We start from the raw sequence: 24,919 nt of genomic DNA, 5'->3' as shown, positions 1-24,919 counted from the left end.
TTTTAAATAATAAGAAGCATTAAAACTGTGGATTTTAGTGCCTTTGTCATTTTTCTATATCCTTTCTTTCATCTCTTCCTTTATTCCATGCAGATATTTTTGAAATTTATGGTTAAAATGTTAGGATACTTTTTGTGGAAAATAAGTGTATAATTGACTACATTTTGAGTATGCCTTGTTAGAAGCTAACTGTATGAAAGTATCTGAAGACTTAGAAAAATTGAAAAGCAGCCTTATTCCCCCCCACACACCCGCCTCACCCTGTCTGCAGAATTATACAGGTTACAGCTTATTAAAAATTAATTTAATGAGCATCATCATTACATTTTTGAAGAAGAATGAACAGTCAACTGCATATGAAATGAGAGCTGCATTGAGAACAACAGGGAGAAACAAATCACTAGGGATAGAGATATCAATAGACCTATTCCAAAACATAGAAATAGTGTCTATCAAAGTCTTAACAAGATTGTGCCAACCAGTATTGAAAATAAAACACTGGCCCACAGCCTAGAAACACTCAATTTACATCCTATCACAATTCCAGAAAAATTCCAGACTGCAACAGCTATTGGATCAGTGAATTAATTTCTCATGCAAGTAAAGTGATGCTCAAAATCTCATAAGAAAGACTGTTACCATATATGAAACAATAAATGCCACCTATTTTTTCTGAAATTCTCACATATGTTCCAGTAACAAATGTGAGTTCACAGTATGATCTCTAGCCTCTCTTCCTTTTGTGTATCCAGCTTGAATATGTGGCATTTATTGTTTTCCACATCATGCCAACACATTCCACTCCTAGGATAGATGGCTCTTGGAGGCCTGAAGGTATAGCTGTCCCGAACTAGGATTGCGACCCCTTCCCCCCTAAAATGGGGCTGGGGCTGGTTCAGGACCGAGAAACCAGGTGGTGAAAGATCTTTCAGGGCAACAGTTTCACCCTCGCGAACCCAGGTCTTGGTCACGCACACCATGTCTACCCCATGACCTGTGAAGTAGTCCCGCGGGGTCGAGGATTTGTTCTTTATTGACCTGGCATTATAGAGCATCAGCACTGTCTCTGCCCTAGCCCTCTCTCCTACAAATTTGGGGATGGGACGGATGTTTGAAGGACAGCAAGTGAATCGACCAGGCCAAAGGAGATACAATATTGGCTTATGTATCTCCCCTTTTTATTTTCTTTTTCATCTGGTAATGGGAGCTGCCTCCATACAAAGTTTTCATTGATCTACTGTGGCCAATATCCACTTATAAAGCCATCCTTTGTGAATCTGCTTAATCCTTACAATAAAGCATCTATCTACTCTAATGGCTGTTGCTCCCTGCTCTGGAGCAACTTTTGCTAAGTGCAGTGTGAAGACTTTGTGTACACCTTCAGGGTTTGGGGCCTGTACCCCCAATTTCAGAAGCAGAGAGATGGCTGTGATCATTCATCCATAAAAGAAAAATTTAGAAACAGAATTCTAGATTAATGCACCTTAAATACAGGTTTTACCCTTTAACTAAGAAGCACCTGTTGTTCATATTTACAAACAGTAAATATCAACATTTCTCAATGTGGTGCTCAGATTTCACTTGAGTTCTCCACTGTTTACAAACTCAGTCAGCATACGTGCTGTAAATTCAACTGTATTTACTCCCAAGGTGGTATGCGCTGGCTTGCAGGCAATCAACTTTAATCAGTTATTGGCTGGATCTAACATTGAGAATTACTTTTCACTGGGAAGTTCTACTTTCTTAATTAGGGAAATATGCACTTCCAAACCACACAAAATCTTTTAAGCAAGGCACATGATAAAAACACATTTTCCATATGGACTATTGATTATATACTTCAAGCACTTAAACTCATTATACTATGCACTTAGTCTGTTACAGCATTAGGTTTGCGATGTTTGAAAACTTTGGTGTGAAGTCTGCTCAGTCTCATTTCTCTGTATTTCTTTTTTCAACTTTTAAAAATTCAGAATAGTCATACCCCAGAAAATGGAAATAGTCCCGAATCCTCACTTTCTTTTGCATCTGAAGGGACATCTGTTTGCGATGGACTTGAAGAGATCTGATTAACAAAAATAACATTGAATAGTACATTGACATCAACACAATCCATTTTGTTACTTCAGCTGAAAAGTTAAAAGCTTTTCATAGTTCTGATTTCTTGGGACACACATTACCACAGAGAACGTGTTTTCTTCAGGGACCAGTAAACAGTAAATTGCAAAACCAAAATAAAGCCAAACAAAAAAAAAAGCCAACATCACTTCCACTATTAAAATCTGTGGCAGATCTGGCATGACAACCAGAACAAAGAAATAAGAATTGCAAAGGAAATAACAAAGAATCTACCCTACAGTTTACAACTAAGTCAAAAGCTTTGATAGCTTGTGTTGACAGAAAACAAATTATGCATGCAATATGGAATGTTAGTTGCACACAAAGCATCAAAATCATCCATTTTCTATCATCGTGAGTGAATTGTGGAATGGAATTAAAATTTGCTGATCAAGATATGCAAATATTATTCTGATGAGACTTATAGCGGGAACAAATTGTACAGATTTCAAATAACGTTTCTTATAAGAAATGAGTTTAAGGTAACATCCTTATGCTTCTAGTGCCTGATTCTTTTTTAAACACTGAAACATTCCTATATAGTAACTCAAGATTTTATCCTGCTAGTGGTAAATATGTGGTCAAAGCATGCATTTAGAAGACTGTGATTTTTTGGACTGCTTTGAAGAAAACTGAAGGTGTGAGTTTGCCAAAGTTACATATTTACATCCCATTTATTTCAACTGGAGATACTTCTTATCTTGGTTTTTCTTTGGCTTGAGAACTCAAGAGGTATTAAAATCAATGTTAGAATGTATAGAATACTCAGTAAATTCAAGCTAAACAACATGTATATTACAATTGCATAACCTGTTAAAATTTCTACTTCAGCCAGCAAAAAATTTCTAAGTAAACTCTCACCTAATTGCCTGTAGGGAGTAAATATTGCCAGACCAGACAGGAAAGCTCATACAAAATAGATACGTATTTGTTTTTCCTTCATGTCAGAAAGTATGGCAAAATTACTAATATATATTTGTACTAGATATTAAGCCGTGGAAAGAGTGTGTGGGGGAGAAGGGGGGCAGGGAAGCAGCGGTGGAAGTGAGTCATGATGGGGGCGGCCTGGAAAGATTGTACGAGGGAGAAGGGGCGGAAAAGCGGCGGTGTAGGTGAGTCATGATGGGGGGCAGCCTGGAAAGAGTGTGTGGGGTAAAAAGGGGGGCGGGAAAGCGGTGGCGGAGGTGAGTCATGACAGGCGGGCGGCCTGGAAAGAGTGTGCAGGGGAGAAGGAGCAGGGAAGCGGCAGCAGAGGTGAGTCACAATGGGGGGGGGGCTGGAAAGAGTGTGAGGGGGAGAAGGGGGCGGGAAAGCAGCGGCGGAGGTGAGTCGTGAGGGGGGAGAGGGACGGCCGGGTGACCTTGGGTTTATCAAAGCCCTGATAGTGCTGTTCTGACTGAGCATTCCTGTCAGTGCTCCCTCAGCCTCACCTACCTCACAGGGTGCCTGTTGTGAGGAGAGGAAGGGAAGGTGATTGTAAGCTGCTTTGAGACTCTTTCAGGCAGTGAAAAGCAGTGTATAAAAACCAACTCCTATTATTATTAATGTAATTAATATTATTAATATAATTAATAATAAAGCCAGTTAGTGTTCAATTTGTATAAGTTATTTTAATATAGATCATAATTTTGCTACTTGAACATGGTTCACACAGTCTAGCTACACACGCCATTCAGGTACACATGTGCATCAACATGTACGATTGTGCAATCCATCAAAGTGATTAATAGTGTAACAGGATTTGTCTGCAACTGATTGAAGTCTCATTGATCGTAATGGGATTTAGCCATGGATAACTTTTGTTGAGCGTCAAAGAATTGAGGCTTTTGAACTCTGGTGCTGGAGAAGACTCTTGCAAGTCCCTTGGACTGCAAGGTGAACAAACCGGTCAGTCCTAGAGGAGATCAACCTTGACTGCTCTATAGAAGGCCAGATCCTGAAGATGAAACTCAAATACTTTGGCTACCTCATGAGAAGGAAGGACTCCCTTGAGAAGAGCCTAATGCTGGGAGCAATTGAGGGCAAAAGAAGAAGGGGACAACAGAGAATGAGGTGGCTGGATGGAACACTGAAGCAGTTGGTGCAAACTTAAATGGACTTCAAGGAATGGTAGAGGACAGGAAGGCCTGGAGGAACATTGTCCATGGGGTCGCGATGGGTCGGACATGACTTCGCACCTAACAACTAACAACAAACTTTTGTTGGCTTATGCCCAAGATATACAAGTCTATAGCAAGTCCTATCATATTCAGCAAAATGTTGCACTGATAAAGGTAATTTCTGCTTATTTTATTTATTTATTTAATTTATGTACTGCCCCTCTTGAACCAACCATCTCCTCTGGTATTTTCTTGTAACTGATGAAGATTTCCCCTGTCTCTGTGAAGCCTACCAAGTAATTTGCAATGTACAGAACGCTCCTTCCACTGGATAAAAGCAGTCTACTAGCACAATATATTGGGGGGCAGGACAGCCATTATAAGTTCACCTCAGCAAACTGAAACAATGGTGACTTCAGACATCCTTGAGCAGAGTTTGATGAATCGGAATGGCATGTACTTGAAGAAACCTGGAATAAAAAAGATAGTAAAGAAAATGTCAGGTACAAAAATTTCTTTTCAACACCTGTGAAATTGTGTGTAGCAATAACGGATATGATATTTAGTATAATACGTCTAAAATATGTTTAAATCAAACTGTCCTACTGAGAAGTAAATGAGCATAAATAAGTGAAATTAGTCAAGACTGACAAATGAGGTAAGCTTTGGAGCACAGATGAGTCTTTAGGTGTTTAAAAACCAAAACTTATAGATACTCAAACATGAATGTATGGCACTTTTGCAGAGAGAAAAGCTAGTAATAATGATGGAGATGAGAACTAATCGGCACAATTTCTGGTTTGATAAGAAGTACATAAAGAAGTGAAGCAACTGAAAGATAGGACAGAACAAGATCATGGCCACATTTATAAGCTAAGGATAGGATTTTAAACTTAAACCTACAGGGAAATGGAAGCCAATTTATAGCAGAGAGAAAGGAAGAAACACATAAAATGAGAAGCATGAAAAGCTGAGGGCTATACACAACGTAAAATAAAATGAAGATAAATGACTAAGTTAAATGTAAGAGTATAATTGATCCCTACAAAGGCACTGTTGCAAAGAGGTACCATGTAACATTTAGTAAGAGTACTAGCAATAAAGAGATACTAGTATGATACACAGAAACACTGGAAACACCATAAAAAACTAAACAAACAAAAATGCATACATAATATGATTTTCCATTCAGATATTCTCCTTCAAGCAAAAATCTGGGTTTGGTAATCAAAGCTCAGTACAGCAAAAGAAAAGACTATAGAATTTGTCAGTGAAGATCTCAGTATGAAAAGCATGAAACTGGCAGCCCACAAAGATGCAAATGCGATAATTCATTCTTTACTCTTCTTGCCTGATATAACACAACTGCAGTCTCAACCATTCACAGCATATATCAGGCAAATCTCCCACAATAAAAGATTCCTAAAAGTTTAGTGAAGTTAACAACTGTTAATACCCACTTTTAGATTCAACCTCTATTTGTTGGATGTATGATTGGTGCAAACAGATATTCTCAAGAAAAATGTTCTTTATATTACAAAGTTTAGAATGGCTATACCCCAAGCTAGCTCAGTCTCATCAGATCTTGGAAGCCAGGAAGAGTCAACTCTGGTTATTATTTGGACAGGAATCCACCAAGAGAGTCTAGGGTCGCTATGCAGAGGCAGGCAATGCCAACCCTCATCTCAACACCTCTAGCCTTGAAAACCCCACAGGGTCACCATAAGTCAGCTGTAGTCAATGTGCAGGTGGTGGTGGTAGAAATTGCTGTCAAGACACAGGGTTTTCAAGGCAAGACATGTGCAGATGAGGGTTTCTATTGCGTGCCTCTGCATAGAGACCCTGGACTCTTTGGGTGGTCTGTCCAAATACTAACCAGAGTTGACCCTTCTTAATTTCCAAGATCTAACCAGGTCAGACTAGCCTGGGCTATCCAAGTCAGGACTACACTGACCACACTGATCAAATGTACATCTGATATTAAATGTTTCTTCGATTAAACCTCTCTCATGCTTATTATTTACTTAAGAAATTTGAAATGATATTCTTTACATACAACATGCTTCACTATGTGCATTCACCAGCTAAAATTTATGGGGTGGCAAAAAAAAGTATCATTCAGGTAAAATGTCCAATCAAAATAAATGTGCAGGCATGCTGTATTATTACATATATATCATAGTCATCATGTAGGAAGAAAGATCATTGTTTACCTCTTGTGCAGTCAAGGCATGTTCTCCTGCTAACAGTAGCATACTGAGGCCTCCCATTTGTGTAGGATCTATCAGAGAAAGAACTATATTTATAACAATTGCTCAGTCACAAAATTTCAAAGTGGGCTGAAATGTGTCGACTGGCCCTCAATATTGATAAGAATTATAGGCCATTCCACCAACAAGTTCCATATTAGGATCTGGAAGATCCTTGTATAGAAACCATGGTGCATTCACCAGCAAGCCACAGTTTGTACCTACCAGGAAACATTCATACTTTATACTAAAATGTCTTATCATCAAACCATGATTTATAAACCGTAGTTTAACCTAATGTTTGAATGCAGTCATGATTTTGGATTATAGCACTGTTAAATATTTCTTTGTTGGTAAACTCTAAGGACAACAGATACTGCCTTCTTAGTTAGAATGTGCCATAGCCAAAGAAAAGAACAAAGAATCATGTAAGAGACATAGTCTTCATAACACAGACTCATATTGTACTTATTCTAAACATGCATGCAGTCTCCATTAGAGCTGGGAAAAGAGCTAGTTGTTTGCTTTTTAAAGAGAGGCCTATTCCTCTAAGCATATTCAAGACAAAAAAAACTATTAGAAAAGTATACTAGAGAAAGACAGCTTGGGGCAGATGGAAGAGAGGACACAATACATGGATGCTCACTGAAGATAAAGGATAAATTCTAAAGGAGATAACTCAAGTCGGAAATGATGACAGGCTGAATTTATATGTAAATGTTTTTTTAAACTTTGTAGCCATATCAAAAAACCTTTGAAGGATTGCATGGATGAAAAGGGCAAGGGGGGGGGGGGGAGCGGCACTATTTGAAATGACCATAGCGCTTCAGAGACAACTCATTAACGGAAGCAAATTCGGTGTAGGAAACCCCCAACTCTGTAGCGCTTTGCCTGAAATCAGCCCAACAACGAATAACAGCCCATTTAGAACAGTAATGAGAAAATTTTCTGTATCTTTTTCTTTTGTGCTGTACAGTGGCTTGCAAAAGCATTCACCCCCCCCCCCCCTTGGTATTTGTCCTATTTTGTCACATTACAACCTGGAACCAAATTGAGTTTGGGGAGGGGGGGTGTAAGCACCATTTGATTCTCAAAACATGCCTACTGCTTTGAAGGTACAAAATCTTTTTTATTGTGGCACAAATAGTACTCAAGACAAGAACAACAGAAATCATGACTGTGCATAAGTATTCATCCTACAAAGTCAATGCTTTGCAGAGCCACATTTTGCTGCAATTCAAGCTTAAATTCTCTTGGGGTAGGCCTCTATCTATCAGCTCAGCATATCTAGCCACTGGGATTTTTTGCTCATTCCTCAAGCAAAACCGCTCCAATTCCTTCAAATTAGATGGGTAGCCTTGGTATACAGCAATCTTCAAGTCATGCCACAGATTCCCAATTGGATTGAGGTCTGGGATTTGACTAGGCCATTTCAGGACATTCACATTCTTCCCTTCAAACCATTCCAGTGTAGCTAACTGTCAATTTAGGGTCATTGTCCTGTTGAGATGTGATCATTCATCCCAGTCTCAAATCTTTGGCAGACTGAAAAAGGGTTTCCTTAAGAATTGCTCTGTATTTGGTGGCATCCATTTTTCCTTCAATTCTGACAAGTTGTCTTGACCCTGCTGATGAAAAACACCATGCTTCACTGTGGGAATGGTATTCTTGGGATGATGGGAAGTGTTGGTCTTGTACCACATATGTCATTTCCCATGCTGGTCAAAAAGTTAAATTTTTGTCTTATCTGACCGGAGAACCTTCTTCCATGTGTTTGGAGAATCTGCCACATGTAGTTGGACAAACTCCAAAAGTGTCTTATTCTTATTTTTAAGCAATGGTCCCCTTCCCATAAAGCCCTATTCTGTGGAGTATGAGACTTAAAGTGGTTCTATAGACAGCTACTTCCATCTCCACAGTAGATCTTAGCAGCTCCTTCAGTGATATCCTTGGTATCTTTGTTGCATCTCTGAAAAATGTTCTCCTTGCCCAGTCTGTGATTTTGAAGGGTGGCCTTCTCTTGGCAGGTTTGTAGTGGTGCCATATTCTTCCCATTTTGTTATAATGGATTTAATGGTGCTCTGTGGGATATACAAAGTTTGGGATATTCATGTATAACCCATTCCTGATATATACTTCTGCACAACTTTGTCTCTGACCTCTTTGAAGTGCTTCTTGGTCGTCATGTTGCTTGCTTAGTGCTGCTGTAGAGTCAGGGGCCTTTCACATCAGGTCTATTTATATGGGCAACCTGTGGTAGATCATGTGGATTGCATACATTTGGATTGCATACTGGTGGACTCTAATTATCTAATTATGTGACTTCTGAAGTAAAGTGGTGGACCAGATCTTATTTAGGGATGTCATAGCAAGGGGGATTAATACTTATGCACAGTCATGATTTTGGTTTTTCTTGTCGAGTACTGTTTGTGACACAATAAAAAAAGATTTTGCACTTTCAAAGTGGTAGGCATGTCGTGAGAAGCAAATGGTGCTAACCCCCCCCTCAACTTAGTTCTAGTTGTAATGTGACAAAACTGGACAAACACCAAGGGGGTGAATGTAAACCACTGTAGATGGCATTATAATATAACCTCCCTCAAGAAAAAAACAATTTACAATTCAAAGTGCAATTTTAAAATATTTCAGGGTGTTTAATGATACTAAAATATATATTTGTCCAAGCCCACATTCCATTAGGTATATACAATTTACTCAGGAACTTAACACTCTTAAAATATTAACACTGAAACAAAAATTGTTTTGTGAACCATTACCACAACTTTTGCTAGTATTACAGTTAACAATATTTAATGTATAGAAATTGAGGATGAGGACAAAGGAAATGCTCAATATAAGAAGTTATAAATAAAACAGCTCATAGAACAGAAAAGAGTTTCAGAATGTGGCAGTATAGTCCTTAATTTTCTGGTAAAAGGAGATTTGGACAGCAACATATACTACTGGGCTAAAAAAGACACTCTCAATACCATACATAATTTTTCCTTTCATAGAGAATGCATATTTTGTTTGGCATGACCTTTTAACATAAGAAAAATCAACTAGCTCAACAATTTGCTTGAATAAATTGAACTCTTAATACAGTTATTAATCATCATGTGCCAGATTTAATACATATTTAGACTTGAGGGGAAAAATCCGTTACTGCTTTCTTGGAATAATCATCCTTCATTGGAAATATGCAAGAAGAAGAAAAGTTGGTTTTTATATGCCACTTTTCCCCTCTAACTGAAGGAGTCTGAAAGCGGCTTATAATTGCCTTCCCTTTCTTCTCCCCACAACAGGTACCCTGTGATACAGGTGAGGATGAGAGAGCCCTGATATTTCTGCTCAGTCAGAACAGCTTTATCAGTGCAGTGGCGAGCCCAAGGTCACCCAGCTGGCTGCATGTGCGGGAGGAGCGAGGAATCAAACCTGGCTTGCCAGATTAGAAGCCGCTGCTCTTAACCACTACACCAAGCACACAAGAAGTGACAGTTAACATATATAATAAAAGTTATGAAATAAAGATGTTCAAATTTTAGAGAGCCGTAAGCACTAAACAGCCTCAATTTTCCTAGTAACATCCATCGTGGGTATCATGCTGTACACCACCATAATGCACCACACTGGGATCAATGGGAGTACATATCATAATACCATATATTATACTGACATGTACTCCTATTGATCCCAGCGTGGTGCATTATAGTATTGAGGCTGGCATGCTAAGAAAGATCTGTATGACCCCCCTTTTCAGGATAGAGCTATGTGTATCAACGGCCACGGGTTCCAGCTGCTCCTTCTTCCCTCATCCCTCTATGACACTGTTATTGGGGGGAATGGGATTGATTGTTATGGAATTGTTTGTTTTTCTGCTGTATCTTATCCTTTTTACTACCCGAAGAAGTCACGGCTTTATCCTTTTTGATTTTGTGACTATCTATTCAGTGTTTTATGTCTGGGGTTTTAAGGGGAGTTTTATTGGGGATTTTATTCAGACTGTTGTAATCCGCCACGAGCTACTTGGGAGTGGTGGGTAATAAATTAATGTAGTAGGCCTGGACCCTACCTAGTGGAATGAGGTCCTGGACAGGACTGAAGGCCCTGTTGGAGCTATCACAGTTCTGCAAGGGCTTGCAAGATGGAGCTCTTCCATCAGGCGTTTGGTCAAGGCCAGGGCAGAAAGATCCTTGGGTCCCATCCCCCCCACCCTTCCTGAGCATCTCAGGCATCACTACATCTTCCATCCGCTTGCTTTGAAGCACAGGGTCTGAGGAGGAGGATGTTCACAGAGCCAGTGTTGGCTGTTGGGAAGGAGAATTGTTAATGATTAAATCTCTGCTACATTACTGTACTGTATTAGGTTTTCATTAAGGAGTTCTATTGTTTTATAGTACTGAATTCTATTGTATTTGATGTTTTAAATTGTAAGCCAAGAGTGGTGGGTAAAAATCAAAACATAAAATAAATACTAAATAGAAACAAACCATTGATATCCAAACATTAATAAAAACCAAAGACTAGATTCTTGTCCACAGATCAAAGTGAATGTGCATACAACTCAGGAATAGTGTAGATGTATTAAGTATTTTTTTTTGTAAATGTGTTAAGTAATTCTTTTGTTACAGTCATCATATGTATTTTGTTTTTAAACTTAGCACATGCTGTCTTTTTTTTCCAAAGAGAAATGAATGAATATTGAGAGGGGACATGATAGCCCTCTTTAAGTATTTGAAAGGTTGTCATTTGGAGGAGGGCAGGATGCTGTTCCCATTAGCTTCCAAGGACGCGCAGTAATGGGTTTAAACTTCAAGTACAACGATATAGGCTAGATATCAGGAAAAAAAAATTCACAGTCAGAGTAGTTCAGCAGTGGAATAGGCTACCTAAGGAGGTGGTGAGCTCCCCCTTACTGGCAGTCTTCAAGCAAAGGTTGGATACACACTTTTCTTGGATGCTTTAGGATGCTTAGGGCTGATCCTGCGTTGAGCAGGGGGTTGGACTAGATGGCCTGTATGGCCCCTTCCAACTCTATGATTCTGATTCTATGATTCTAATATGCACAGGATATAAGCAGGTTCATTGTACCATGTGTATTGGACTCAGGATATCTGAAGCTTACCTGCCATTGCAAAGTTCAGCTGAGGCATTTCTTCAGTCTTCACCAGCTTTTTTGGACTTGGTAAATCCTTTGCCGTTTCTGATGGGAAAGCCCACAGCTTTTTCCGGTTAGTGACAGTGGATGACTGAGTTTTCACAGGTTTGTTTGTAGGTGGGCACCACTTATAGCCAGGATTTGCTTTCATAAATGCATCCTTATACTACAATTAAAAAGGCAATATGTGTTAATGAATCTATGTATGAATCTATATAAGCACCAAACTAGGGATATTGTCTTTTATTCTGCACTGTGTTGTGATATTTCACATCTGCAACTTATCTACATATTCAGTTTGATCTAAATGACAATGCTTGAAACGTAAGATGCAAAACTTATGTTTTGTCTCCTTATTAAGGTTCACCATCCTCAACAAATTTCAGCACAGATCTTTTCATGAGCAGTCCTGTTCACTAAAGTTGAGTGATCCAGTACAGTACAAAGGGGGTGCTGGGGGTGGTGGAAGCAGGCTAACAGGGTTGGGATGATTCCATGATTTAAATCGCAACCCTTCCATTCTTAATTAATTCTTCTGCTAGAGTTTTTTTTAATTTCCAAGTGGTTACAGAAACCCCCCCCCCCCCAATTTACTGCATCTAGAACTATCAGCATAAAGGTATGGCACATATGTCCGGTTTACAGCACACAGACCCTTATTCTACTGTCCCGGATATTAATAACCTTTAGGGTCAATTTCCCTGTTATCTTCTGCCCCCCTCCTTTTAAACATCTAAATTTAATAGCCCAAGACTCCAAGAGAGAGAGCAAACAGAAGAAGAGTTGGTTCTTATATGCCACTTTTCTCTACCACAAGGCTTACAAAGCAGCTTACAATCTCTTTCCCTTTCCTCTCCCCACAACAGGGCACCCTGTGAAGTAGGTGAGGCTGAGACAATATGTTGAATGACTGTTGGACCTTTTGGATAAGAGTCTATTAAAAAACTAATATTTTTCCGCAAACCTGTAGAGCCTCATACAATAGCAAAAACATCTATTTTGTCTGTTTTTTTAACCGTTTTTTGTTATCCACACACCCAACACAATACAAGTTCTACAAGCAGACACTGGAAAAGACACATGCTCACATTTATTTATTTCCCTCCATTATTAAAAAAGGAAAAGAGATTCAAAGGTTAATTTATTTTCTTAGTGCTGTACAAAGAGCTTTACAAACAACTTTAATGATGCGAATGGGTAGGCAAAAGAAAGTTCAAATTATATAAATGTATTATATAAATATATGCATCAAAACTTCTCTTTTCACTCTTTTTGCTCTATATATCCTATATATTTTACTGCAAATATATAGAATTATGAATTTGCTTCTATGGATTGCCAAATAATTCCACACACAAAAAAATCCTGAAGTGCCAATGAATGTTTTACCTCCTGGATGACACCAAGTAAAAGTGAACATTAATTTATACTAGAGATAGGGGAATGTCTAGCACCAGAGAATCTGGTTAAGTTGAAGAAAATAAATGCATCTGAAAACAAAACAATTGTTTCTTATGCATTGTTTCAATCAATACATAAAATTAAAGCATATTAAGGGGATCCAGTTTTTTAATTGCTGTTGTTGCACTGTTGAATTTAAGATGGAATATAACCTAAATGCTTAACTGCATGGCTCGTACATAATCTTGGCATTAAACTTCTATGTTCAACACACTAGGGCATATTGTTTCTTGTCAACAGAGAATATGACATTTGCTTTCAGTACCAAGTAGGGGGGAAATAGTATCACAAGGTCTAACAGTTATTAGCAGTATTCTCAGAAGTTGCTGATCTGTCACTTTTCACAGAAGTGTTATGCAATTATTCTTCTCCAATGAACAAAGGGTTTTTTGTTGGAAGAAAAAGTTAAAATTTCATAGAACATTTTTTTTCTTAAGTTTTTCATCCCATGAAATAATTCAGTTTTCATATAATGATTACACTAATGTCTTCATTACCTATTAGAAATCCCACTTTATGAGCCTGTTCCACAACTAATATAACAATATTGACATTCATGGGGATTTGTATGCTTAGATGCTGCCAGTTTTTTTAGAAACAGCAATTGTTAGCATGCAATTTTTTTCTTTTAATTTTAATTTCATAATTTTCAGATTTTTGCTACCAGCAGATTTTCTCCTGCAAAGTCAGCACCAGCTCTGTCTTTTCAGTAGTAGAGATCTACATGAGCATGTTTCTTGAATAAGTGAGCTGTTGGCTTAAGCTGGTCCTAAGTTTTGTTTTAAAGGTAAAGGTATCCCCTGTGCAAGCACCGGGTCATGTCTGACCCTTGGGGTGACGCCCTCTAGCATTTTCATGGCAGACTCAATACAGGGTGGTTTGTCAGTGCCTTCCCTAGTCATTACCGTTTTGTTTTATGAGCTGTCAATTGTCATGATAATGTTAAAAATCAAGTCAGGCTTCTCTTGCACAACTGCCACTCTCTTTGTATTAGAATGGCTACTGGGAACATTCAATTGAAAGTATTTTTGAAATGTGTACCAAATTTAAGGGAATTCTAAGTTTCCCCCTACCTTTTCCAGCTAAGAAAGTATATTCTATTGTAATATAGGGATTTGGTTTTATGGCCAAATATGAAAGTGGAATTTAAAATCAAGGAGCTTCTGATTCACAGCCATGGTTCCTGAACACTGTGTTGCACTTACTGTTAAATAAAATATATTATCCATTTCTAACCTTAAGGATAGCTTCATGACATTTTTGTATAAAAAACATAACAATAATTTTAAAATATCCAGCATGAAAAACTCATTGTTAATTTCCTGTTAAATGGCAAGTTCATGGAACATTATTGTATTTTAAGATACGTAGCAATAGAAAAAGAATATACTGAAATATCTGGTCTATAATTTCACTGCATACCTCCTTGGCCATATCGGTGTATTTTTGCTTTTCTTTAGGGTCTAGAACAGACCACCAATCTGCCAGTATTTTGGTAGCACCACGATTGTCCAGACGGGGGTGTTCTTGCCGTACAAGGGAGCGGTGACGCTTGCAGAACAGAAGGAAGGCATTCATCGGCCTGCGAGCACGCTGCTCTGAAGATTCCTCGTCTTCCGTTTCATCAGCATCATGCTCTAGACCATCAGCACCAAGAAGATGGACCTATTTAATCATGAAAGAAAAGCAACTGGCATTAAATTATTTCACTGATAAATTCACTTACGTCTTATATTGTTAAAAATTTAGACCACCCTGAGTGATTTTTTAAAAAATCCTTTATAAGCTATGCAAATTGTAGCCAAGTGTGCATTAGTTCTGTACTAGACAACAATTTCAAAAGGATGCCACAAAAATACTGCTTTTGATGGCACAGATCTACCTTATCAATATCTTCTTCGTCCTCTTCTTCCTCCTCCTCTTCGGAAAAGTCAAGGATTTTCTTTGCAAGTAGTGGATGCCACTGAAGGCACTTCCTCTTTGGTCGTTTTCCAGCCCCCTCTCCGTCTGTTGAATGATCTTTATTCCTATTGCTGCCTTTCATTACTGTGACCTGCAAAGGAAACAAATCCATGAAGAAAACTTTCATATTTAAACCAATTACATACTTGTAATTTAAAAACAAACGTAAAAACAAGTATTTTCTTGAGCACAGTTGTTATAATTTTAAATGTGCCTTTTGAATTTTAATCTGAATTCTCAACAGATAATGCTACACACAAAAGATGCTTGCAGATTCAGGCATACTCAGGAGTTACAAACATAAGTCCCATAGACTCTGCTTTGCATGAATAGATACAAAACAGTCAGTACAATACAGACAGACATCTTAAAACTAGATTTGTGTCTAGAATTCACAGTATATGAATTTGTGATAGGAAAATACAGAAAGCAGCTTAAGCAGAATATGGAAATAAGTATATGGCCAAATCTTTTGTTGGAAGAACCGTGATGCACTATACTAAAATGTGACGTCTATATAGCAAAAATAAATGAAATCAACTAGAGAAAAAGCTAGAACTACATCAAGGAGAAGCCAACATTTACCAAGCATTGTTTAAATTTTTTCCTTGACTTGTAAATCAATCAACACTTCTTTTCTATTTCAAAAACTAGATTAGGTGTCTTGCTTAAAATAATGGGGGGAATTTCCATTTGTCAGATAAAAGCATCTGATAGCATAGATTCAATGTCTTGCCTGATTTCAAGGATTTTAAAGTAAGATTTCTAATTAACTAATAATATTGCCCCCAGGATGGAAATCAGACCTTAATAATGATGTGATATATCTATTCACAGACAACAACACATTTGAATACTGGGCATCGTGACTTATTTGGCATCTACATGCATGGGTGACTTGCAATTATACTTGGCTTTTAATGTGGTAATTTATCATTACTTTCTTTGCTAATTTACAAGTTAAAATTTATCCCTATGGAGCAAGAAGCCTCAGGTCCCTACTGAGCTTGTTAATGGCAGTGGAGAAATCCAACTTCATGGTGGTGCACGTTTAAAACATCAGGTGTTAAATATAAACACTTGAGGAACACAGGAGTGCCTGAAGAAATATTCCTATAAAAACTCACAATGAAGCTGAGGTGGAGGGAAAAATTCAGCTCGGCAAAAGGAGGTTGAGAAATGTTGGCATTATGAATATGGAAAGCTGGCTCTTTCATCCATGAGCATTACAATGTCAGTTTCTACTCCCAGATAAAAATACAGAAAAGACTTTCTCACTTTTGTTGCCTAGGAGCTGCCTTTACCTCATGTTGCCACCTTTATTTCTGTACTACTTAATTGGCTGTGCAATTTTAATTTAAACTTTCTGACATATTAGCATTATATTACCACATACCTAATTATCTGTAACACATACTCCTCACTATTTAATTTGTGTGTTTAAACTATAAAGCTGATATTTGGAATGTATTATTTTGAATGAATCAAAATAAGATGACACTGTGCATAAATATTTTAAAAGAAATGCAGCAATAATGTAATCTTGAAAAATTAGGCAGCATGCTTTTTGCCCAACTTGATGCTTTAGGATGCTTTGGGCTGATCCTGCGTTGAGCAGGGGGTTGGACTAGATGGCCTGTATGGCCCCTTCCAACTCTATGATTCTATGATTCTGTTCACTATTTCATAGTATGCTACCCAAAGAAAGAGGAGGAAAGGACTCCTGTATTTTTTTACCTAGAGATGATAGAAGTTTAGTCTCTGACACTTGGGAAAACACAGAGCAGAATAAAGAGTTCTCTCTTGTGCAGGCCAAAAAGAAGCACTGAATGTAACAGAAATCCCTGTGCTGTAGCATTGTCAAATGGCCGATTAGCTGTTGGGTGCTAGTCAATGGGTGCTGATTGAACAGGATTCTTCTTGCCTCTTTGAGCTGCAGTCACAGAAACAGATCTGGCTGCACTGAAGAAGAGCTAGTGAGGTAAGGGGGGAAATGAGTATTTGTATCTCTTTTGTTGTTGTTATGTATCGTTACATCCAGTTTTAACATGCTTCACATACCTCAGCAGTAAAATAGGCTGCCTAAGGAGGCAATGAGCTCCCCCTTACTGGCAGTCTTCAAGCACTAGCTACAGATTCTTAGGGACATTTTAGGCTTTTTCTGCATTGAGCAGGAGGTTGGACTAGGTGGCCTGTATGACCCCTTCCAACTCTACAATTCTATATGTTGTGCTGGATTCAACCCTTGGTTCATAATGCAGCAGCAGGTTAACTATGTGGATCATATCATGTAACCTGTTCTCTGTTACGTTCACTGGCTGGCAGTTTGTTTCTAGGATTAATTCAGAGCGTTGGTTTTAACCTTTGAACCCATAAATTTTCGGAGCACCGCGGTATTTAAGACACCCCTTATCTCTTAGGAACATATCTATACATGGAGATAATCTTCAGAGGACTTTCTGAAGTTTTGTTAGTGGTCACAGGTTAGAGAGAGATGTTTCATAGTAGAAATATCAAGATACTGGGACTCTCTCCACAGAACGACCTTTACCATCATCACCATTACCATCACCCCCACCAATTTTATTGCTCATAGCCGTAGACCATCGCAAAACAGAAGCATAATATATACAAAAATTCCAGCTTCATCTTCAGGCATGCATGGAGATTAAGCACAGACCAGAGAATCAAATTGTCATGAGACAGACACATCCTCACTTGCATTAAGCGATTCTCTCACCAATCACAGTTTCTGAATTGAGAGGATGGGTACATTTGAACAAAAGAGTGCAGGGGGAAAAAGGCATACTGCTGGACCTAAGAAGCCAATTTTTACTTTGCTTTGCAGAAGTACAGTTCTTGTCTGCTAAATCCTACAATACATCTAATATGGCATCCAACTCCAAAAGTAATGGCAGAAGGGGGGGGGGGGTACATGAAGGGATGAGGAAACTAAAGTCCTTTTGTCTACCTGGAGTAAAGAGAAGGTACAAGAAGCACTTAGCTCCTGCCACTGAAAAAAAAATCCAGATAAATGCAAGCTCTGGTTCACTGAAGAATAGCCCTGGTGATGCAGCAGGAATTTAAGAAAAACCCAACAAAAACACAGGCAGCATTCTTCAATGTACATGTAGGGATGCAACAGATGAAATCATAGCTTAGCAAAGCAACTTCCAATACCACACACCTCACAAAGTCTATATTTATTAATATATCATAGAATCATAGTATAATAGAATTGGAAGGGACCTCCTGGGTCAACTCCCTGCACTATCCAGGACATTCACAACCCTATCGCTCATCCACTGTAACCTGCCACCCCCTTGAACCTTCACAGAATCAGCCTCCCCGTCAGATGTCTCTCCATCAGATGTTTAAAAATTTCCAAAGATAGAGAATCCACTGAACTTCCTGAGGAAGCCTGTTCCACTGAGAAACCGCTCTAATTGTCAGGAACTTCTTCTGGAGGTTTAGACAGAATTTCTTTTAAATTAATTTCATCCCATTGGTTCTGGTCCGTCCTTCCGGGGCAAGAGAGAACAATTCTGTTCCATCCTCTATATGGCAGCCTTTTAAATACTTGAAGATGGTTATCAGAACCCCTCTTAGTTGTCTCCTCTCCAGGCTAAACAGACCAAGCTCCCCCAATCTTTCCTCATATGTCTTGGTCTCCTAACCCTTCACCATCTTTGTCGCCCTTCTCTGGACACGTTCCAGTTTGTCTACATCCCTCTTCAACTGTGGTGCCCAAAACTGAACACAGTACTCCAAGTGAGGCCAAACCAGAGCAGAGCAAAGGGTATATGTGTGATATGAGTATATGTGATATGGATTGTTATTAATGTTAGAACTTAATAAATATCACTTTAAAAAAGCAGTGCGGAGGAGGATGGGGAATGCCAGAAAGCTTAGTCTGAGGAACGGTGCTTGCACGCAAAAGCTCACGCCTTGAATAAATCTTTGTTGGTCTTAAAGGTGCCACTGGACTCTAATTTTGTTTTGTTGTGCTGCTTCAGACCATCATGGCTACCCACTTGAATATATCAGATGACTGCTGAATGTCTCGTTCTATAGCTCATGTTAAAACAACAGTGCTTGCTTTATTGTTCTAGAACGTTTGCACTTCTGATCTGATAATTCAGTAGTGGTTGTAAGTACTTAATTACCCTGAAATAATACTCAGTTCATTAAAAATGCTTGCTGAGTAACATATGATCATACACAAAAAGACAAGGCAGAACTATTACTTTTCACAACCAACTAGAATTACACCATTCTGTGCTCTGCAACTTTAACAGGATTAAGAAAATATCCAAGGAATATAATCCCACAGCATGATTCTTAGTGCTCAATTGTATGGGAGAATTTTCTAAACAGATATGCTGCTTAAAACCAAGTGAAGACAGAACTTCAATAGGACATCTCAAATCCACACAGAAGATATTTAGAATGGTGTGGTTTTTATTTGTTATGTTCTACACTTGCTGTTTAATTTTTCTCTACAAATTGAATAGATGCTAATTACCCAACTACCCAATTAACAAAGTCAAATGTTTTTTCTGTACCGGGGAAAATATGCAAATTATGTTTATTGAAGTTTATTTAGTTTGTAAGTCTTATAAAATGGTGATTACCATTACAGTTCATCCATCGAGGGTGCTTTAATAAGGCAGCTTAGTCAAAACGGAGTCAAATGCTTACAATATTAAAATAAATCTGTGCGCTAAATTCTGTTCAGTAAGTAAATGTCCATATTTAGAATTCTTGAATCTTGTATTTCCAAGAAGCTGCTGTTTCACTAGAGATGAAGAAAAGTGGGCAAGATTGGGACAAGATTTTCTTTCCACTATTCCTGCCACCACCACTATGCAGGAACTGGTAAGGGAGAGAACAATAAGGGTACCAGGTTTGGAATGTGGGTTGAAGGGAGGCACATCACATTCCCACTAATGTTGGAAATGGGCATGAATTTTTTTTTTAATTTGGGGCCAAAAAATATCTCAGCAACCAAGTCCAATTTTACAGAGAGCCTACTAGCTCGTGCTTCTTACATGAGATCTTGCTTTGAGATAAAATTAGAATAGACAAAGAGAAAGTTCACAATGGCTCTAAGGATTGTAAAACTTTACATTATTCCCCTGTGGGTGAGGTACCAATTTGGATTGAGGCCAAGGGATTGGAAGAAGAGTTGGTTCTTATATGACACTTTTTTCTCCACCTGGAGGAGTCTCAAAGTGGCTTACAATCACCTTCCCTTTCTTCTCCCCACAACAGACACCCTGTGAGGTAGGTAAGGCTGACAGAGCTCTGATATTACTGCTGGGTCAGAAAAGCTTTATTAATGCTGTGTTGAGCCCAAGGTCACCCAGCTGGCTGCATGTGGAAGAGGAATGGAGAATCAAACCTGGCTAGCCAGATTATAAATCAGCGCTCGTAAGCACTACACCAAGCTGTCTTGGGGAAGGAATTAAAACTTTTCTTTCTCTCCTGGCACTATTTTTGTCTTGGGGTTATTTTTCCTTAGAGCATCCTGGATCCATTTCAGCAAACACAATAACTGCTATTCAGGGAACATGATTCTTTCCTCTCCCCACATGACCTAAAGTAGGCCAGAATGAACACCAATAATATGTTTCTTGGAAGTCCCTTTTTCCTCATGAACAGGATTTGGGAAGCATTTGGGACTGCTGCAAAACAGAAGAGCAGAAAGCCTTGTATCTGCAGAAAACATTGGTTGGGATACACCCTAGTTTCTGTAAGCTTCCTCTGCAGGGCAAATAAGGATAAATCAAGAAAACCATATGCAGAAATCTAATACCATCTCTTCCCCCGATGCAAATAGATACCAAATTCAAGATTTTAAAAAAGGAATGGATTTTCTTGTCTGTTTTGGTATTAGCAAGTTCATACAATAGATGTGAACTGGGGATTTTCTGGTTTGCAGTTTACCCCTCTGTAATCCCACCACTGAAGATAAAGGTCAAAAACTTATCTTCATAAATGCAAATCAATCACAATGGAGACAAAGGGTTTTTCTTCATGGTTTTCTGGTACCACTTCTGGCCCTGATTTCCCCAAGCATTTTTGTGCCTTTAGTTTACATTTCAGGCTATTTGTTGTCCCGCTGCTTTTTTTTGGGGGGGGGGGTTGAAAAATAAAAGGGTTTTATCTGTAACTATTGTCCATCGAGTATCTTCTGTGCAGGAACACATAGGGACTGTACATGAGAAGATCTGCGCTAGAATGGTTATTCATAGCAAAGGCTCTAGAGCAGTGGGCCACGGCTCCCTCTTCCCACCCCCCCCCCCCGAGGTGAAAAGCTCGCCAGGCTGCGAGAAAATTGGCCACCAAATCGGCCGATTAGCTTGTGGCCCGGCAAGCTTCTTGCTGTGAGAGGGTGGGGAGAGGGAAGCGTGGCTGCCGGCATGCCGGTGGCGCAAGCACACATGCGTGGACCTGTCACGTATGCGCATTTGCGCATGCTGGGGTACAAATGCGCACACACGGCAGTTTCACGCATGTGAAACGCGCATGTGTGGCAGGTCCGTGCATGCACGTTTGCGTGGGGCTGCCACACATGCACAGGGGCCCGGGTCGCCCTCTCCCCCCACCCCTTGGCAGCAGGCTGCAACCTGAAAAAGGTTGCGGACCACTGCTCTAGAGGGTGCTGCATGCTGTCAAATTCTCAGACTCCACTTTAGGAGCATATGTTCCCACATGGTGGCACCCTCACCCTCAGTACCTCTAGCGCTGACGAAGCCAAGCAAGACATGTAGCAGGTCTGGAAGGAGGGTATGTGTTCCTGCACAGAAGGTACTCAATGAACAACAATTACAGGTAGCAACCCTGTTTTCATTGTCAATCTTCTGTCCACATGGCGATTCTAGCAAGCCATACCTCTGGAGGTGGATGCATGCCTTATTTTAATAGTGACTCTAGCCCAGCCTTCCCACTTGTGCTTCTCATCTGGCCTGGACATCCAGCATGTAGTGTCTGACAAATGTCTCCACTGAGGACCATATTGCCACTCTGCATATCCTTGGCTGCACCCTGATTGGGCAGGATTCAAGTCTGGACACTCTCAGGGGGCCGGACACGCTCCACACTCCAGGCAGTTTCACAAATATTAATAGGAACCATGGATAAGGATATATGGACTATTTGCCAAAAAACTGAAAATGATATATAGATATGCAGTGGTATCAGCTATAACTCATTATGTAAAAAAATGGAAGATATTTTCCCAGAATTAGAAGAATAGAAAAATAAATTTCCTGTGTATGCAGTGATGGTGAAACTAACAACTTATCTGAGAAACAGATGAGAAATGAAGTGTGTATTATATGTATGAGAAAATGAGACAAATTTAGAATGAGATATAATTTAAAATGTATTGCAATGAAGAAGTAAAACGAGTAGTAATTTTAGATGTAAAATGCTGGATTAAACGTATGCAACCAAGGTGATATTTATCGTACTCTACAGCAGTGGTCCCCAACCTTTTTGTCACCAGGGACCGGTCAATGCTTGACAATTTTACTGAGGCCCGGGGGGGGTAGTCTTTTGCCGAGGGACGTCGCCGGCGCCTGAGCCCCTGCTCCACTTGCTTTCCCGCCGGTGCCCCTGACTTCCCACCACCCGCTGGGGGGCACTGCCAGCAGCAGCTGCGCAGTGCCATGCTGAGGGGGAGCCAGAGAGCTGCCGGAGAGCACCAATGGTGAGCCGATGGCAAGGCAGCAGCCGGGGAGAAGGACAAGGAGGAGCCGCGGCCTGATACCAACTGATCCACAGACCGGTACCGGTCCCCGGACCGGGGGTTGGGGACCACTGCTCTACAGTGTTTCAAAAATTATTTAAAAAAATAAAGGGGATGTTGAGGAAAACATTTTCTATTTTGTTTTATATCATTGTTTTTCGCTTTTTGTGTTTTCATATGTGTATGTGTCTGTCTGTCTGTCTGTCTGTCTGTCTATCCATCCATCCATCCATCCATCTACACACAGACACACACACACACAAATGTTTATTAATTTGATTACTGGATAGGAACCCAAGGACTGCACTGTGGAACCCAATGATGCCCTTTGGAAATACTCAGAAGTCAATCCCATTTGATTCAATAGCGCTTACTTCCAGAAAAGTGTTTTTAGGATTACAGCCTTACAGTTCTGAAGGAGAGGATCCCAACTGTAGGGCTGAGGGAGGCTTTTACTACACATACTGAGAGATTTTTTTATAAGTAGCAGAATCATGTTGCTTTATGTACAGAAGACTATAGATTTTCACAAGGATATAAGAAATTGTCACATTTATACACTATGAAAATTGAAATGTCATACTTGTGAAACAGAAAATTTAAGTTCTAATAACAAATGCATTTTGTGGTACAATCCATTCCTATATCCTTAGTTGAATTCTTGTACTTGGACCAAACTATGCAGTCTGAAAACACTTGATCAATCAGCTGCATAAGCCATTTTGATATGTTCAGTGAGAGGAAATTAGAAACCATATATTCTCTTCTTGAATCTCATTAACGATCAAGGAGCTGTCAGGGCTATATGTAGCAAACAATATGTATAAGTAGTAAAAGAAAAATTGTTACGCCAAACAGACTACATGGATAACTTTCTTCAAAACAACCTGCATGTTCATGGAATTTTCAAGCCTACTCCATTACTTATATTGGGACTGTATAATTCAAGTTGTCATATTCATTCTCTGCTGTTTCATGCTCTTGTTACATTGATATCAGTAAAACTGAACAGATATATTAACAAATGAAATACCACCAGAGTATTCTTGTCAGGACAGATATTCCAGATTCACTGAAAATATGGAAAGTCAGTCTATCCCAGGATGCTGGGCCTTTTAATATCCAGATCACACAGAGAAATTGCTGCAGTGAACAAACTAAAAAGAATATGAATTTGAGCATTTCTTTGCTCACATATATGCAAAAATGGCTATTATTCCACTGACTATATTAGGCTGCAGATTCTAATCCCCCAAATATTTACCATACAACTACTTCTGCCAGAGGATGGCCCTGCATAACCATTCACAGAAGGACAGCACAAACTACAGTGAAACTATATAGCTTACACAAACACTGCCTAACCCTGACAGAAGTAATGTACATTCTGAACATGTATAATGGGAGAATCTGACACTAAAGAATGGGATGGGTCAAGTATAATGAGATGAATGTGAATTAATGCAGGTACACATATCTGAGTTTTGTTTTGGATATGAATAAGAACAATGGAAAATAACATGACAGTGATAAAATGCAAAGATCTAAGACTTGTAACTCTTCTGCAATAAAAGAGTCAGATTTCTCCTCTCCTAGCATTTGGGTTGCTGAAAAGAAACATATTTAAACTTTAGAAGATAGTTAAAACATTTAATTGGCTTCTTAACTTCTCAATAACTGGGCATATGTAATTTTACCCTAAGTAATAAAAAAATGCTCATTTACTTGCTCCTAATTACTGGCCAGACAGTGAATCAATTCTGTACTTTTTCGCAGCAGAGAGCTAGTAATGAGCATTTCTAACTTTCACAGAATTAGTGGTCTAATGGGGGACATGCTGTGAGTAAATGGAAAGTGGTTTGCTAGCAGGGATTTATGATAAATTGTGTCACCACAAATAACTAACAGCTGAGCAATAAGCCTTTTTTGATATTCAATTGTAGTTTGTTTTTTTCTAGTACCCCCCTTTTTTTCTTTTTGCTGGTTCCTATGTATATATCAGAGTGCTCCTGCCTTCATATTGGTAAATGGTATGAAGTCACCAGTAATTTGTTATTTGGTTACTGAAACAGGTCTTTTCTAAAGCATCCACATATCAGCAAGTGACCTGATATGG

General features: G+C 39.1%; 1 protein-coding gene across 5 annotated transcripts in view; it reads right to left on the bottom strand.

Moving 5' to 3' along the window:
* BBX (BBX high mobility group box domain containing) overlaps nt 1–24,919 on the bottom strand; it is a 130,996-nt gene that overhangs the window by 37,272 nt on the left and 68,805 nt on the right. For all 5 annotated transcript variants that reach the window (XM_077342149.1, XM_077342147.1, XM_077342148.1 and 2 more), the window contains 6 exons: nt 14,968–15,138; nt 14,508–14,750; nt 11,592–11,790; nt 6,431–6,498; nt 4,607–4,687; nt 1,985–2,065 (listed from right to left, as the gene is read on the bottom strand). In XM_077342149.1, the coding sequence (XP_077198264.1) occupies nt 1,985–2,065; nt 4,607–4,687; nt 6,431–6,498; nt 11,592–11,790; nt 14,508–14,750; nt 14,968–15,138 (843 nt within the window). The remainder of the gene's footprint in view (nt 1–1,984; nt 2,066–4,606; nt 4,688–6,430; nt 6,499–11,591; nt 11,791–14,507; nt 14,751–14,967; nt 15,139–24,919) is intronic.

Source organism: Paroedura picta, chromosome 6, assembly GCF_049243985.1.
Source record: "Paroedura picta isolate Pp20150507F chromosome 6, Ppicta_v3.0, whole genome shotgun sequence".
Classification (NCBI taxonomy): domain Eukaryota; kingdom Metazoa; phylum Chordata; class Lepidosauria; order Squamata; family Gekkonidae; genus Paroedura; species Paroedura picta.
The sequence above is the reverse complement of the archived record's forward strand: the minus strand, read 5'-3'. Positions and strand labels throughout refer to the sequence as shown.